This window comes from Euwallacea similis, chromosome 31 (genome assembly GCF_039881205.1).
Source record: "Euwallacea similis isolate ESF13 chromosome 31, ESF131.1, whole genome shotgun sequence".
Lineage (NCBI taxonomy): Eukaryota > Metazoa > Arthropoda > Insecta > Coleoptera > Curculionidae > Euwallacea > Euwallacea similis.
In genome coordinates, this window is record NC_089639.1 from 1,513,076 (window position 1) to 1,528,995 (window position 15,920).

The window sequence follows — 15,920 nt, forward strand, 5'->3', positions numbered from 1 at the left end:
ATACACCATAAAATGCTATTTTATTTTTTATACCACAAAACACGTAAAAAATTGATTAATAATGATTAATGAAAAAAATACGACCACTTTGTTTCTCTAGTGAGACAAAATACATTTTCGTAATTTTCAATTTATCTATATTTCTTGCTAGATAACATCAATAATGACATAACACTTTGCTGGTATGTAGTCATTGTCAATATATTCTATTTGTTAATCGTGGATAATCCAGATTCACACCAGTTGAACCTACGAACAGTCTCGCCTAATAGAGGAACACCAATATAGGGAGTTTTGATAAAAAATTGTTTTATTTTATGAAAAACTTTCTTAATAAACTTGTGAACACCGGAGTAATTAAATTGCTGCAATTTAGCTTTATTAGTATAACCACCCGAGATGTTCCGTTCCCACACTTTGCACTATATTTTGTGACATTTCTCAAGCAAGGAAATTTAATAAAATTTATTGGCGTTCTGGCAATGTTAGAAGTAGCATTAATAATTAGCATAACCTAATATGTTTTGCTTTAATAAATTATTGAACTTGACACAATATTTTGTGGCCTTTATCAATAATCTTTTCAAAGATGTCATAAAACATGGTAATAGTGCTAATTAGTGCTAAAGTCGAGGTTAAAGGACTTAATCAGTATCTAGTGACCTAATCGACTTCGTATTTCGCTTGTTTTTTTAAGAAACTTGGTGTACAACAACATACAAACCTTAAAACTAGTGATATTTGAGAATAAGCGATGTAGTCGTTTAGATTTTCACCAGCTCTAAGGCTTGATTTTATAAACACTGGTTAATTTTATCCCGTGTGTTAATCTCAAGTACGTGAGTGTTCAAAAAGTTTTATAACGCCAGGTAAAGGGAAACCCTAAACCACTAGTATTAGCAGATTAATATTAAATAAATTTATTTCTGTTTCAAAGTTCAGTATTAGAAAAAATGTATTCAGTAATTCTGCCAAATAGATTTGAATTTATCATGTGACATATTGATAGCGGATCTTCTTCATTCATAAAATTAAGGCAAATTTTTAACTCCAAATTATTTGCATAATGCTAATTTTTACTATAATTTTAAGAACATAAACCACATAATTTGAAAACGTAAAAACATGTTCAAATGTTATTTGCGTTAAATTAAAAATACAAGTTTGAAGAATGTTATGGAGCTTCAAAATCTTTTCTAACTTCCAGAAGACTATTAAGAAGTATTTTGTAAAATTAAAGATAATTGGTAGACATATTCAAATTTTTTCTCCAAACTTCATAAACAAAATAAAATTAGCCGACATGAAAAAATTTGTGTTTTATTTAACCTAAGTCAAACAGCTTAGGAGAAGCAATGGTACACTAAGACAATTAGACTACCCTTTATATGAAAATATATGTTAAAGCATTGAAATAATGATCTATTTTCATTTATTTTCTGGATATTTTCGTTTATATTTTAAATTTCTTCTGAAAATTGAACGTGGCAAAGGATTCCGCTTCATTTTGGTAATTTAACCCAATCTGTACGATTAATAAAAAAATTACTCGCATAAAAAGAAAGAAACACATGATGATCACCCTGTATATGTTATTATTTGAAATGTTCCACTTCACAAAAATTCCTACTTACTCATTAAGGGCGTTAATTCATATTATCGGTCAAGTCGCGGTCGGGTGATAGCCAGGTCAAATATTAATTGATTAATTGAAAGAGGCGGAATGCACAAAAACTGCCTCTGGCGTTTATGGGCCTCGAGAATGGGTTCGTAACGTCCCGTTTAAGTAGAGTTAAAGTAGTCTCGTCGGCTTCATAAAATCAAGGGGTCTACTGGAGTGTAACTTCTTAATCTCATTGGTTAATAGATTTTGGTTATGCCAAGTATTGCATTTGGACATACATCGACCTCTTCAAGAGGTATCTTAGGTACTCGGGATCCTCGGCAATGCCCGTCAGATCTTAATGTTGCCAGAACTGATCATAAATAGTCAATTTATTGACTGTCTACTGCCACCATCCTCATGTCTTTCTTGGACCGGCTATGTATGTCTTAGTCTTTCGCATGCCACGATCAGTTGTCCAATGATATAGCAACCACCGTTCCGTTATCGATCTTAGCGATAAAATCGGATCAAATACTGTAAAATTTATTTTGCATTGTTTATTAAAATCAGCGCGCACAATAAAGTAACGGTTAAAGATTAGAAAGTTGATGTTATAATATTTGGCCTGACCAGTAATATACATCGTGCTTTAACTTCACCTAGAGTATCTTACACAAAACGATATAAATTTCTAGACACTTTGCTGCTAATTATTTTTACGAAAAATTAATAATTTTCTTAATTAACAAACGCAGTGTTGAAATACTCTCTTAAATTTTACAAAAAAATTGCAGCTCAAAATCTACGAACGAAACATAGCAATATAAGTAACTCTGTTACAACTCCATTACTTTATTAAACTCCCATTAAACACAAAATGTGAACGTATATTCCAATCCCTTTAATAAGTTTCCTGGCAAATGCGCCCTAATTACGACATACAGTATAGACTAGATTAATTAGCTCTTTTGCCAAGTCTAATAAAGCAACTCAATTTGAGTTGGTCAATATGTCCTGCACTCACGTTTGACCTAAATTAAACTAGAAATTCCTAACGATCAACCCGCATGCAAAGGGATAAATACAAATTCAGTCATCAGGATAGAGAGAGATAGTGCCGCCAATTTCACGTACAAATGGGCTTCGTATATGTTCACGCAATGTTCCAAAATGCAAATGCAAACACTTACATAATATTGCTCATCGTGTTTCCATCAGTACTGACGAAAGTACTTGTACTCGCTGGAGTGGATAACGTGTATTGTTTGTAGTAGTTGTTTGAGTTGTAGTAGTTTCTGGTCCTAGGTTTTGGTTTTGTATGATTTTCTTGCTCTAGCCGTTCTTCCTCAATAGCAGTCTCTATATCATTATTGTCAATAGAATTGGCGTGGTTGTTTCTGCCTGCTAAATGTTCCATCTTAAGAACTTCATATTTTTGGTCATCTTCTGAGTGATGGAAAACTTCAGAGAGTTCATATTCTTTGATCTGTGTAATGAAAGAAACAAATAAAATTAGATGCGCTTAACAGTGGGTTAGAGAACTTACTTTAATAAATTGAAATGTGGCAATGGGCGGCAATCTTTTCAGATACGGATAAAAAAAAGACCCAGCAGGATGGGCTGGATATTGGGCAGTGATTCGGTAAGCCTCACCTTGAGGGTCCGTCGGCCAATTGGGGGCTGTGAAAGTAAATCCGTTGTCTGTTCCAGCGTCGACAGGATCGACCTGCAAAATTTACCACACAATTTTGAAATTGGAATAATTGGTTATGAATGTTTTTCCGTAAATTGAATTATTAAAAAACTATATATTAATACAGAAGTGTTATAATTGTTCTCAAACAAAACGTAGTGCCATTATATGTCGCATTATTGAAATTAAGCGATGTCATTTAAATTGATTGTAAACATTAATAAACAGTTCAAACCTCAATAGTAATGCTGTCCAGCCAATTCCCATTGACACATAGATCGAAACTGTCGATGCCTATAAACCAATCAGGAGATGGCACTATTTTTGCCATTAAGGAGACCTGAAATAAATTTTATTATATGAGTTTATTACACGAATTGGAACGATAAGGTATGTTGAAACTAAACAACATAATTTTTAGAGTGATTAGGGTAAGGAGGCTTTTAATAAGAACAATATTGAATAAGTAATGAATTATTGAACAATTAAAATCATACAATTATTTTAAATATTGCTTAATAATTACTTATTAGAGTAAGAATGTGCCAAGCATACAGAGATTTTTCACGAGAATGCACACCCCTCTTAACTTCTTTATCGGTATAGATAGAAAATGCATCATAAAAAAAGTTGTATGGAATTTTCTTAGAAATTCCAGGATGTTGCGATTGCGTTTTTTTGAAACAGAATATACTGTATAATTAGTACTTCTAGTTCTAGAGTGTGCCCTAAACCTATTACACAACTTTCGAACATCATTTTGATTCGTTGACTTAATTAACAACTTATCTATTTGGGAATCATTTTTATATCCTTCTCAATCAATAGTAAAATCGCGGGCATATGAAGAGGGGGTTCAAATTTGTCATTAGAATTGATCTAAACTGTCAGGTTTGACGTCATTTTGAGTTTTCTTACACGGCAAGTAACATATCATGGGTCGATAAAGCTAATTAAGCTTTCTTTAAAGAAATATATGTACACAAATATATCTTATACAAGGTGTTTCATAATTAATAGTGCATAACCGAATGACAAATAATTCAAATATTTTACAAATTTTAAGTAGACTAAGGAGGGTGGTGTCGAAAACACTTTTCCTAGTTTTAAAACATCACAATTTTTTATGCCATATTGTAGAGACATTTTATATCGCATAGATATTCGTTTTTGAAATATTTACATTTTTTCTATACCCTATACTTTGAATTTTCACCAAAATCATAATTTACTTATAATCTGAACGTGTTTAACAAGTTTATAGAAAATTATATACTTTTTAGTTCTTTAAAAAAATTACACTTGGACATTCTGTATTTTAGATTATTTCTCATTATTTTCACGTAAAGAATCTATAGTGTAGTTGTGTACCATTAATTATGGGATATCCTGTATATTCCACATCACTAGTTTCCAATCTTTAGAGGAAATAATTAAATAGAAAAGATAATTAAAACTTTGTACGATTCTCCATCCGTAGTGAATCCTTGCGGTAAGTCAAAAATTCAAATGGGCGTCGTTTATTTCAAAGGTATTTATCATTCTTTTTTCTTACGAGTATGCAGTAAAATACCTTTGTCGCAAGTTCGTACATGCCGTATAAAGTACAAAACACTTTAAAGAGTATCTCAACTTAATTTTTCCGACGGTTCTAGGAATTAATAGTTATTGATCTAATAAGTGAGGAAAATAACACTTTACTGCACGCTGATTACAATCGAACCACACAAAGTGGGCTTATTACAACAGTACAATATTTTTCCTATTAGCACATACATGTGTATTAACTTTGTTGCCTTCCGTAAGTTCCATTACATAGATATTTTCGTTCGGGCCAAACTTTATGTCTATACGTGTGGTAAAAAGTTATATTGCGTGAAAGTCAGTGCTGCTTTGTTTATTCGTTTGCACCCGTGCGGTAAAATGTCTCTTTTTACCGGGAAAATGCAAACGGTTAAGTATTACGTTTCTAGGAAAAAAGTTTATATTTTGGTACCTGGATTTCTCAGTAGTAAATTGTCAGCGACACCCTATTTTTATCCAGAATCTGAGTACTAAATCATTTTTTTTTATTTTGCTTGCTTTACTAGACCCACTGCATATCAGATAACTTTGAGCTGGTATTCAAAACCGTACTAAATTGAGCAAATATTAATTCAAATTCAAACACTAATAGGTGATTAATCTCAAAACGGGATAATTGGAACAGTTACTATGTTTATATTTGCACATAAACTGAAATTGTGCATTGTTTTTAGTAGAGAATGCTTCGATAAATTCTAATTGGTTTGTGTATTATTGCGTAAAAGTGTAATTAAGGCTACTAAATAATCAATAATGGCGGCTTTGGGCGGGATCTTATTTTATAAAGTTGTGCAGGGATATCTTAAGTGAGTCAGGTTAACGCGAAATTACAAAATTTGATAACTATTAGCGTTTTAACTTCTCGGCACTTGAAATTATTAAGGTACTCTTCAGGGAAAATCCCTATACCGTATTCAGCTGAGCCCTACTGTGACAGTTCTTTTATCTTCATTTGTTTTCATTACGACTGTCACAACTACGTACAGGTTATGGGTCTTTGTATAGAATTTTAAGCATAGCTAATTAAGAATACTACTTACCCGTGAGTGGTTTCCATCCACAAAGAACTCGGCTTCCGTCCTTCCAACCCCTGTGTTAATAGGGGGTGCATTAAATTCGTCATAAATTCCCCCTTCTCCTTGACTTTGCAGCTCGAGCAAGTCTGTCCTTCCGGCCTCTGCGAATTCCTTGACGCCGGCCGACGATTTTTTTCCGAGCCGGAACAGGACGAACGATTTGTCATGACTTCTTCCTGAAAAGAAAACCAATTGGTCAAAAGAATCTAGAGAAAAACAAGGAAATTTTCGTAGAGTAATTAGTGTTTATACTATTGTTTGCAGGGGTCTTAGCGCTTGGCATTTGTCACAGTCCTTAACAAGCAAAAAACTTTCTTGACTTTCCGATTTATTTGCAAGGCAACATCGCAAATTAAGATTGTTGTCGAACTTCTCGACAGCTTTGTTTGCCTCTCTTATTAGGGTTTCTGAGCTTCAATTAAACCGAGAAGGAAACTAATTAAGGAAACGAAACTATTAAAACACTTTCTAGAAATTAAGTATCCAAGGTCCAGTGGCGTAGAGCTGGAATATCTGCATATATGTAGATACCGAAAATTGAGGTTTAAATCCGATTATGTGAAAGGTCCCCCCTTTTAATATGGCACATTACACATCCTGCTCCAATTCGGCCTTGGCTCCCTTCCAATGGCTAAAATCTATAAATTTAGATATAAATGGCGTATCGGGTTATACTGAGCCGATTATACTCCTCAAATATATTTGTTTAAGATGATTAAGTTCGGCACTCCTAAGTGCTTAGTCCTATTATCTTTGTTAAGTGTCTGGAGCTCGGTTATGTTTGCTCCTTGCTCTCTAGGCTGTGTCGCGCTCTATGCTTAGGCAAACAAGAGCAATTATGGAGTATATTTACACGGGATCGCAATTAGATTTGGCATATACAAGTTCTATTTACTTGTCCTAAAGTTTCTAATTTCTATAAAGAACTTTTTATATGGCGACGAGGGCCTTAAAAAATAATCAAATTTCTTTTAAATAAGAAATATTAATGAGGAAAATAAGGTCAAGTCTTACCAAGACTGGTATTGGTCTTGCTCTTGAATGGATTGTTTCGATGTTGAAGAGTCTTGCATGGAGTCTTTGCAAAACTAAACAAAGATTTACGCTTGTTGGTTTTGGTTTTGCCGCACGACTCTTGCTAGAGTGAGCTTGCTGAACTAACCTGTTTGAAAATATTTTATTTTAACAGCTTTAAATGTAGCAATTAATGAAATATTTACTTAATAAAAATGATGCAATTTTAGTAAATTCTTAGATATTCAACTGCGATCGGTACTATTAGGTCGTGTAGTATGAAATGAGTAGATTCTCGAAATGCCACATTCAACTGCGAATAACTTCACTCTAAATCTATATTTGGACTTGACTTTTTTATGTGGAAAAGGCACATTCTTCCTCTTTCGATCAGAGTTTAAAGTGTTAAAAATTATTGAAAACTTTTATTTTTATAAACATTTTTGTGCAGCCATGCAAAATAGTGAAATTCGTGTGTTAATGAAATATGAGTTCCACCGTGGAACCACAACAGCTCAGACGGCTCGCAATATTAATGATGTGTTTGGTACTGAAGTCACTTCACAGCAAACAGTATCTCGTTGGTTCATGAAATTTCGTTCTGGCAATTTTGACCTGAACTAACCTGAACAAATGAACCACGTGGACGACCTGAAACTCAAGTGGATAACGATTATCTGAAAGTGTGGAAGCGTGGTGGAAGCGAATCCACGTCAAAGTGCAAACGAATTATCGTTAATATTCAGTGTAACCAAAAAACAATATTGACTTATTTGGCTGAAATTGGTAAGGTGAAAAAGCTGGACAAGTGGGTACCGCATGAATTGAGCGACATACAGAAAGAACGACGTCTCGAAGCTTGTTCTTTGTTATGACGGTACAATAACGATCTATTTTTGAATCGGATTGTTACTTGTGATGAGAAATGGATCCTATATGACAATATCAGACGTTCATCGCAGTGGTTGGATCAAGATGAACCACCAAAACATTGTGCGAAAAAAAATCTTCATCAAAAGAAGCTTATGGTGTCCGTTTGGTGGTCCAACGCAGGTGTCATCCATCACAGCTTCATTAAACCTGGTGAATCGATTACGGCTGATGTCTACTGCCGACAACTGACCGAAATGATGAGGCAACTGACGGTTAAGCAGCCAAGATTAGTCAATCGAAGCGCACCGCTATTGTTGCACGACAACGCTCGGCCACACACCGCACAAGTCACCTTGGCCAAGCTACAGGAGTTGGAATTGGAAACTCTTCGTCATCCACCGTATTCACCCGACTTAGCACCCACTGATTACTACTTCTCTCAAAATTTGGATAACTTCTTGGTAGGGAAAACATTCAACTCCGACGAGGCTGTCAAAGCTGCCTTCCAAGAGTTTATCGACTCCCGGCCTGCAGGCTTTTACAGCAGGGGAATCAATGAACTTCCCGTTAAATGGCAGAAGTGTATTGATAATGGTGGTGCATATTTCGATTGACAATAAAAACATTTCATATGAAAAAAAAAATTAAAGTTTCAATTCAATTCTACTCATTTCATACTACACGACCTAATAGTTAGGAAACGCGGTCATTTGTCTGAATTAACATTTCACATACAAGAGTTTAAATAACAATGTAGGTTGTAAGAACGTTACTCATTTGATCACATGGGAGAATTGTTGAACATTTATATAACAAGATTTCATCAAATTTTATAACTGTTTGGGAAAAGGGGCTGAAATCCAATCAGAGATTTCTACAAACACTCGTCATATCTCAAATGGTACATAACATACAGTTAACATTCATAATACCTTCGGGTGTTTGTTGCCGCAAGCAAATTAATTTACTGACAGATTCTTTTATTAATTTGATTTTTATAGTTATTTATACAAGTCAGTTAAAACATTGTTTATTCGTAAGAAGAAACTTTAGGTCCAAGAACATTAACTATTGATCTTAGCTCTTCGAGCGAATAAATCGGTTTAAGTGACATGTTTTATATAGAATTGGATAAAATTTGAAAAACTTATTGTGATTAAAAAATTGAAGTCTATGCCACAATATTTCATTCTGAAAAACGTAATGGGTTTCACTATATGTATACTATCAGTCGTATCAACAGATTAATTTTTTTCCTAACTACTAGATTTGAAAGACACTATTATTGGGTTTATTGAATAACTATGAAGCACGTTTCGTCTACAAGTTAATAATAATATACATATGGCTCATTATTTACCTAGTAAACTAATGAACATGTTTGGATTGCTAAGCTTTGGGTATAATATACTATTAAATCAATAGTATATAAAATGTTATGTAGTGCATTGGTACACGTTGAATAATTGACTCCTAATATGTCAATATTAAATAAAACTTATTAAAATCGATAAACTACTTACTGTTACTTTTTATCTTTTGAACTCTTTTTTTTTGAACGACAGGTGATTGAATTCCTGGAAACTACTTTCGTCCATTGTATAAAAGCAACTCGAAAAACACTCCGTGGGACTTGTCTACCACAATAAATCTATAGGGGGTGGCGCATAAACCAGCTACAATGAAAATCAGACACTAACCTGCACTAACCTAAGTAATAAAACGGTTACAACGTAATAAAATAATATTTACATAATAATTACGCATTTGTTTTTTTCAAATTTACTGCAAGCTAAAAAATACGAACGAAAACAATAAGTCGAAATTATAATAGTACAGGATGTTTGTCAATGTAATTTTCCACATATAAGAGATTAAAATTTTATTTAAAAAATCGGAAATGTAAAAATTTGTTTTATGAGTATTATATTTTACCCAAGACGTTTTTATTGTAGCGAGAAAAGTTGTAAAAAAATTTCACTTCAATGTCCTTTTTAAAACAAAAATTATTTCTGCAATCGCTGGTAATTTCACAATAAAAAGTTCTCTTAATTTTTCCTAGTATAACCCTATTTTTTTCAGGATTTTTTTTAATACATAATAAATCAACTGCGGTTGGAATAATAAGATCTTTACCTCAGGGGGTTTAAGAACTATGGGGAACAATGATACATCAATAATGACAGGTAAAAGTTCATCAAGAAAACTACAGTTTGATTAATGCACTAGCAACTAAATATTTAAAGTTTTTCTAAGATACAAAGTGTTAAAGTTTATTTCACTCCGTACCTTAGCAATTACACATTTGCGTACATTATTTTATTAATTTAACTGGTCTCTATTTCTTGATTATCTATCACACATTTCATTTTAATACTACAATCAATAAACACCTTGTATAAACATAAATAAAACTCTTGGAAAATGAAGACGTTTAGATAAACAGTTATTCATGTAACCAGTTAAGAAATGTCTAGTTTTATCATATCTCTTCAGATCAAGACAGTAGTTGTTAAACAGCTGTTGTAGAAAAAAACTATGTTCTTAATTCATTATGTTAAAAAAAAAGAGATAATGATCCTTTATTGCCAGTAATTTTAGAAAGAGAAGTAACTGAACTACTATATCTACGTAACGCAAAATTTTAAGCTTTAGATGTAGTGGTAATCTAACCATGTATGTTGTAAAGGATAGTACATGTTTAGCATACGTGGATGGCAAAAGATATACTATATGATTGATATTGAAAAATGGAAAGTAATATGTGTTTTTTAATTTAAAACATTATAACAGTTTCATGAGAAAGCACATTGGTTGTAGGAAATAAACTCATTTCCTTATCGTTGTGTGCGCAACCCGTAAGAAACGAAAATAATAAGTCGGTCAAAAATAAAATAATGACTTTTTAGAGGAATTGCATTTGCAAATTCCAAACCAATGCAAATATTATGCTTGTGCTGGTTTGGAAATTATACTTTATCAATTTAAGATTTATTTAATATTAGAATGAAGTATCGACAAATTAGTAGCTTCGTTAAAATACGACAGAGTTTAATAAGTTCTACTAATATAGACTTGATTTCAATCAATCTTGAGTCATAAGATATTAAAAGTGAATTACACAAATACTTATCCTAATTTAGATCCTAAAACCCTCTTAACTAACTGACTTAGTTGAAAATATATGGACAAACTGTTTACTCTTTTTGTAAAAATAGATCGCTTTTTATCAGCATTTGCAACTACAGTTCTACTGGACATATTGTTTCTTAGAACAACCTCGAAGACCACATGCACTGAGTCGACTCGGATCAGTCGTCACAGTTGGCGTGCCTTTTATGCATGAAATCAAATGCGTTGCAAAGCATTAAATCAGCCGATTGATTAGTGATGGATTTAATTTCATGTATAAAAAGCTACCGACTGTGCCGAAGGACTCGAGTGGATTCAGTGCGTATTTATAATCGCACTAGTGTTCAATTGTATATCTTCATCTTAAGCTTCACTTACTGTTTAATGGAATATTTTGACAGATATGGAATATATGTCAAATTGGAGACTTAAACTTCAAACCGAGTTTAAAACTAGGGTATCCAACTTAAATCAATAACTAAAGCAGATTCGAGTTCACCAAATGCGCAAAACCCGGCAGTGTCTTCCAAAACAATCAACATTGTTGAAACCAGAAGCTGAAGAAAAACAGCTTCACTATTAAGAGATAAACGGATCACTCATTGCTACATATTTTGCTGAATTTTGCTTTAAATAGCAACAAAATTAAGGCACTTGACAAATGAAATTAAGTTAGTTAGTTTAAAAAGTCTATGGCAGAGATGCCGCGAAACCAGTCTTGGGAGAACGGAATTCATATTTCATAAAGTTTCCAGTTCCGGCAGAAGGCCACCCCGATAGACTGACTGACTACTGGGGGTTAACAGCCCATTTATAACGCCTCGCTTTAGTTTAAATTCCAATTTATAAGCTGTTTTTGCCACTTCATTTCATTTCCCTCCGTAAGCTAGAGGGGTTAACTTTGCTTAAATAGAGTCACAAAACAGTTAATGCTTTTACGAATCTCCATATGTGCGTCCTTTGAAGTGTCACTGAGGCTTAGCGCTAGAGAAAGAAATCAAACTGAGCGTAGCAATGGCGCTAACGGCAAAAGTTACCCTGCAAATAAATCCTAGACTAAATGGTAAAGCTCTTTGAGTGCATACGTAATTCGACTTGTTGAAGTATAAATCATTAAATCGAATGGCGATGCTCACAGAATATATTGGATAAAAAGGCTTTGATGGAGAAAAGTAGATATTACTAGTGCTTTGTTATTATTAGAAAGATCAAAACAACTCTCCCTACAGTGGAGTTTATTTTAACCATTGTACTCGCTATAAGAATAATAACCTTGTTACAGTATATCAGTTGAATGAAACCGTAACATGTTGGCGAGTCGCAGTGTAATTAAACCTTGGCTGATAGGGCTCGAATGCATAGAGGTTATTTTTTAGCATGAACTAGCATTTGACAAGCCTTTACAGATTATTATACAGGGTATTTCAAATTCGACCCTCACCATTGGGATCTCGGAAACTAGAGGAGATATGAAGACGTTTAAATGGGGGCAAAGTTACGTAATCTAGCGCTTGATCGAATACCATTTTCAAAATTTTAATTTTCCGAGTACTTCCGAAGATATCCGAGAAAAACTAAAAATTGGAGAATCCATTTTTATTTTTTTTTAGTGTTATTTGACAAGGAAGATTAAATCCGTAAGCACATTTTCATTGCCACTTTTTCTCAGCTACACGATGACATATTTAGATTTGCCATCCGACGTTTCGTCTTTCGGCTTCCATTATCAACTTTATTTTTTCTTATGAATGAGAATATTGGATTTTTCGACAGAAAAATAGTGCGTTTCATTCTGATTTCATTGATATAAAACTTCTTGTAATTTACTTTTTTAAAAGCCAAAATATTTAAATTAAAAAAAAATTACATAGTTGGCCTTGACTTCATCGAAAGACTTTCTTTTGTTCGCGTTATATGACAGAACTCCTCAAACGAGATTAGAGCGTGCGCAGATTTCCAATGAAAATGAGCTTCAGAAGTGAAGAGAAACGAGATATGTTAACACTTTACTACAAATTTGCTAGAAACAGTACGAAAACAGCTCAAATGTATTTTGAGTTATATCCGGAAATACAACAGCTGCATAAAACTTTGGATGAACATTTCGCAAGAACCAAACTCACCAAACTGACCAAAAACCTAAAATGAAGTATGGAAGCATGAAGTATGGAAAAAGACTTTCAAAGGTACAAAACTCAGCTAAATATTGATCCAAAGTTTTAAATAATGTTTTATGCGGCTGTTGTCTTTCCGGATATAACTCAAAATACATTTGAGCTGTTTTCGTACTGTTCCTGTCAAATTTGTAATAAAGTCTTAACATATCTCGTTTCTCTTCATTTCTGAAGCTCATTTTCATTGGAAATCTGCGCACGCTCTAATCTCGTTTGAGGAGTTCTGTCATATAACGCGAACAAAAGAAAATCTTTCGATGGAGTCATGGCCAACTATGTAATATTTCTTTTTATTTAAATATTTCGACTTTTAAAAAAGCAAATTATAAGAAGTTTTATATCAATGAAATCAGAATGAAACCCACTATTTTTCTGTCGACAAATCCAATATGGCGCCCATAAGAAAAAATAAAGTTGATAATGGTAGCCGAAAGACGAAACGTCGGATGGCAAATCTGAATATGTCATCGTGTAGCTGAGGAAAATGTGCTTACGGATTTAATCTTCCTTGTCAAATAACACTAAAAAAAAATAAAAATAGATTTTCCAATTTTTAGTTTTTCTCGGATATCTTCGCAAGTACTCGGAAAATTAAAATTTTGAAAATGGTATTCGATCAAGCGCTAGATTATGCAACTTTGCCCCCATTTAAACTTCTTCATATCTTCTCTAGTTTCCGAGATCCCAATGGTGAGGGTCGAATTTGAAATACCCTGTATATTACCTTCATAGAAAACCACGCACACAAATTAAATACTGACCCAGAATACAATCAAACACCTGTTCATATTAAAAACACAACAACGCGATAAGACAAAATAAAAAGTAAAATTCTGAAAAGCTTTACTTAAGAAAGTCAATACCAGAGATGTGGAAAAAAGGAATACTAATACGTATAATACTATATTTAAAACTACTGAAACACAAAAATGAAGACCTATTACATTATTTAAGGAGCTAAGTTAAATTTTTGAACACCTAATAAAAACAGACTTTATGAACTGATCGGAAAACATATATCAATATATCAAATTAACTTTAAACTGAAATACTGGACTACTCACCCATTTTTCGTTTTGACGAATAACATATAAACAGCAAGTAGTCTAAACGGTAGAAGATCGGCAAGTCTATTATAGAGGGTGTAACATTTAACCTGGAATATCGAAATATCTCGAATACTAGGCATCCCATAAAAAAATGTTTAATGTTGAACTTTAATAACTCTGCAGGGAAAATGTATTGGTGCTAAAGTTGATTTCCTTCCTCTCTCTGTGTGGGAGGGGCGGAAGTTAATTTTTTAATTTCAAATGACAAATCCCATTTTTTGCTGATTCAGATAATACGGCTAAAAAAAAGAAAAATATGTTTGAATTATTTTTTCGCTTCGTGCTAGAAAACACTGTAATTAACGAAATTCAATATCTCTTTCATTTATGATTTACCGAAAGGTTTGATGATATTCACTTTAGAATAAATGAAAACGCGAATTTTTGTATATGTATTATTTAAAATAAATGTTAAGAAAGGTGTCCCCAAACTTATTTATCGGTGTTTTAAAGAAACCTTCACATCTAAGAAGTGTATTTTCTGGAATATGGCACAAGCGTTTACAATTCGCAGAATTATATTTTCAAGTGTCATTGGTATTTATTTATTAACCTGATCTTTGACATATCCCCACAAAAAGAAATCCGGTGAAGTAAGATCTGGAGATCTAGCAGGCCAATTCACCAGACCAGATCTGCCGATCCATCGACCGTTAAAATTACGATTAAGAACTTTCCGTGCCACTACAGAATTGTGAGCCGAACAACCGTCATGTTGATACGACATGTTCTATAGCATTTCTAAGTTTAAGCCCTAGAGTAACAAGGCCTGTTCATTTTCCGAATTCTTCCGGTACATTTCACCATTTAAGTTGCCTTTATTTAGATGTGGACCGATAAGTTTAGTGCCAGTGATTTCACACCATACATTGAGAGTTCAAGGACGTTGGTAGTCATCTTGTAAAAGCCAATGCAGATTTTCAGCACTCCAGTAATGCGTGTTATGCCTATTAACCGTACCATGATTTGTAAACAATGACTCAGACATAAGACAGAGAATAATACACAAGGGAAAAAATTAGGATTTTGTTCTATCTATCCAGATGCCCCCTCTCAAAAGTCTAAACGATTTTGAAAATCTTCATTATGGAGCTTTTGGGGTAAGATAAGGATGAAACTTGTGCATGTTCAGTATTCTTCACACACTCACATGAGAAATTTTTGATAATCTTGATATTTCTCTTGTGTTCACTTGGGGATTGAAAGTCACAGCACCTAGAACTGCAATTTGATTGTTTTCGCCACATACAGTAGCGGGATGCCTTTTTTTCTTCTGATTTACAGTCCTTTCATTAATAAATTTTTTAATTACACGATAGAAGAAAGTCTGAGATCGTGGTTTTTCAGGAAAACTCTGAGTGTAGAGATTGACAGCATTATCTATGTGCTTACTAGCTTCTCCATACATCAAAACCATTTCGATTTTTTCTTCTACGATCAAATACTCCATCTTAAAGCTGTATTAACATCAAGATGTTTAAGAGTAGATATTTTATTTATTCACGTTGTTTATTTATTACATTATATTACCATAGACATTTTTTAAAAGTGGAGGATGTCATTTAAGATATGAATTGAATTTCGTTAAATACTGTTTTTTTTGCATGAATCGAAAAAATGTTTTTAAATCAAATTTTTCTTATTTTTAGCCGTATTATC

General features: G+C 33.2%; 1 protein-coding gene across 1 annotated transcript in view; it reads right to left on the bottom strand.

The window, feature by feature from the left end:
* Positions 1-15,920, bottom strand: part of mspo (M-spondin) — a 201,680-nt gene that overhangs the window by 9,200 nt on the left and 176,560 nt on the right. The window contains exons 2-5 of the mRNA XM_066403839.1: positions 5,924-6,135; positions 3,535-3,639; positions 3,153-3,332; positions 2,797-3,092 (exon numbers count right to left, since the gene is read on the bottom strand). Coding sequence (XP_066259936.1) covers positions 2,797-3,092; positions 3,153-3,332; positions 3,535-3,639; positions 5,924-6,135 — 793 coding nt within the window. The remainder of the gene's footprint in view (positions 1-2,796; positions 3,093-3,152; positions 3,333-3,534; positions 3,640-5,923; positions 6,136-15,920) is intronic.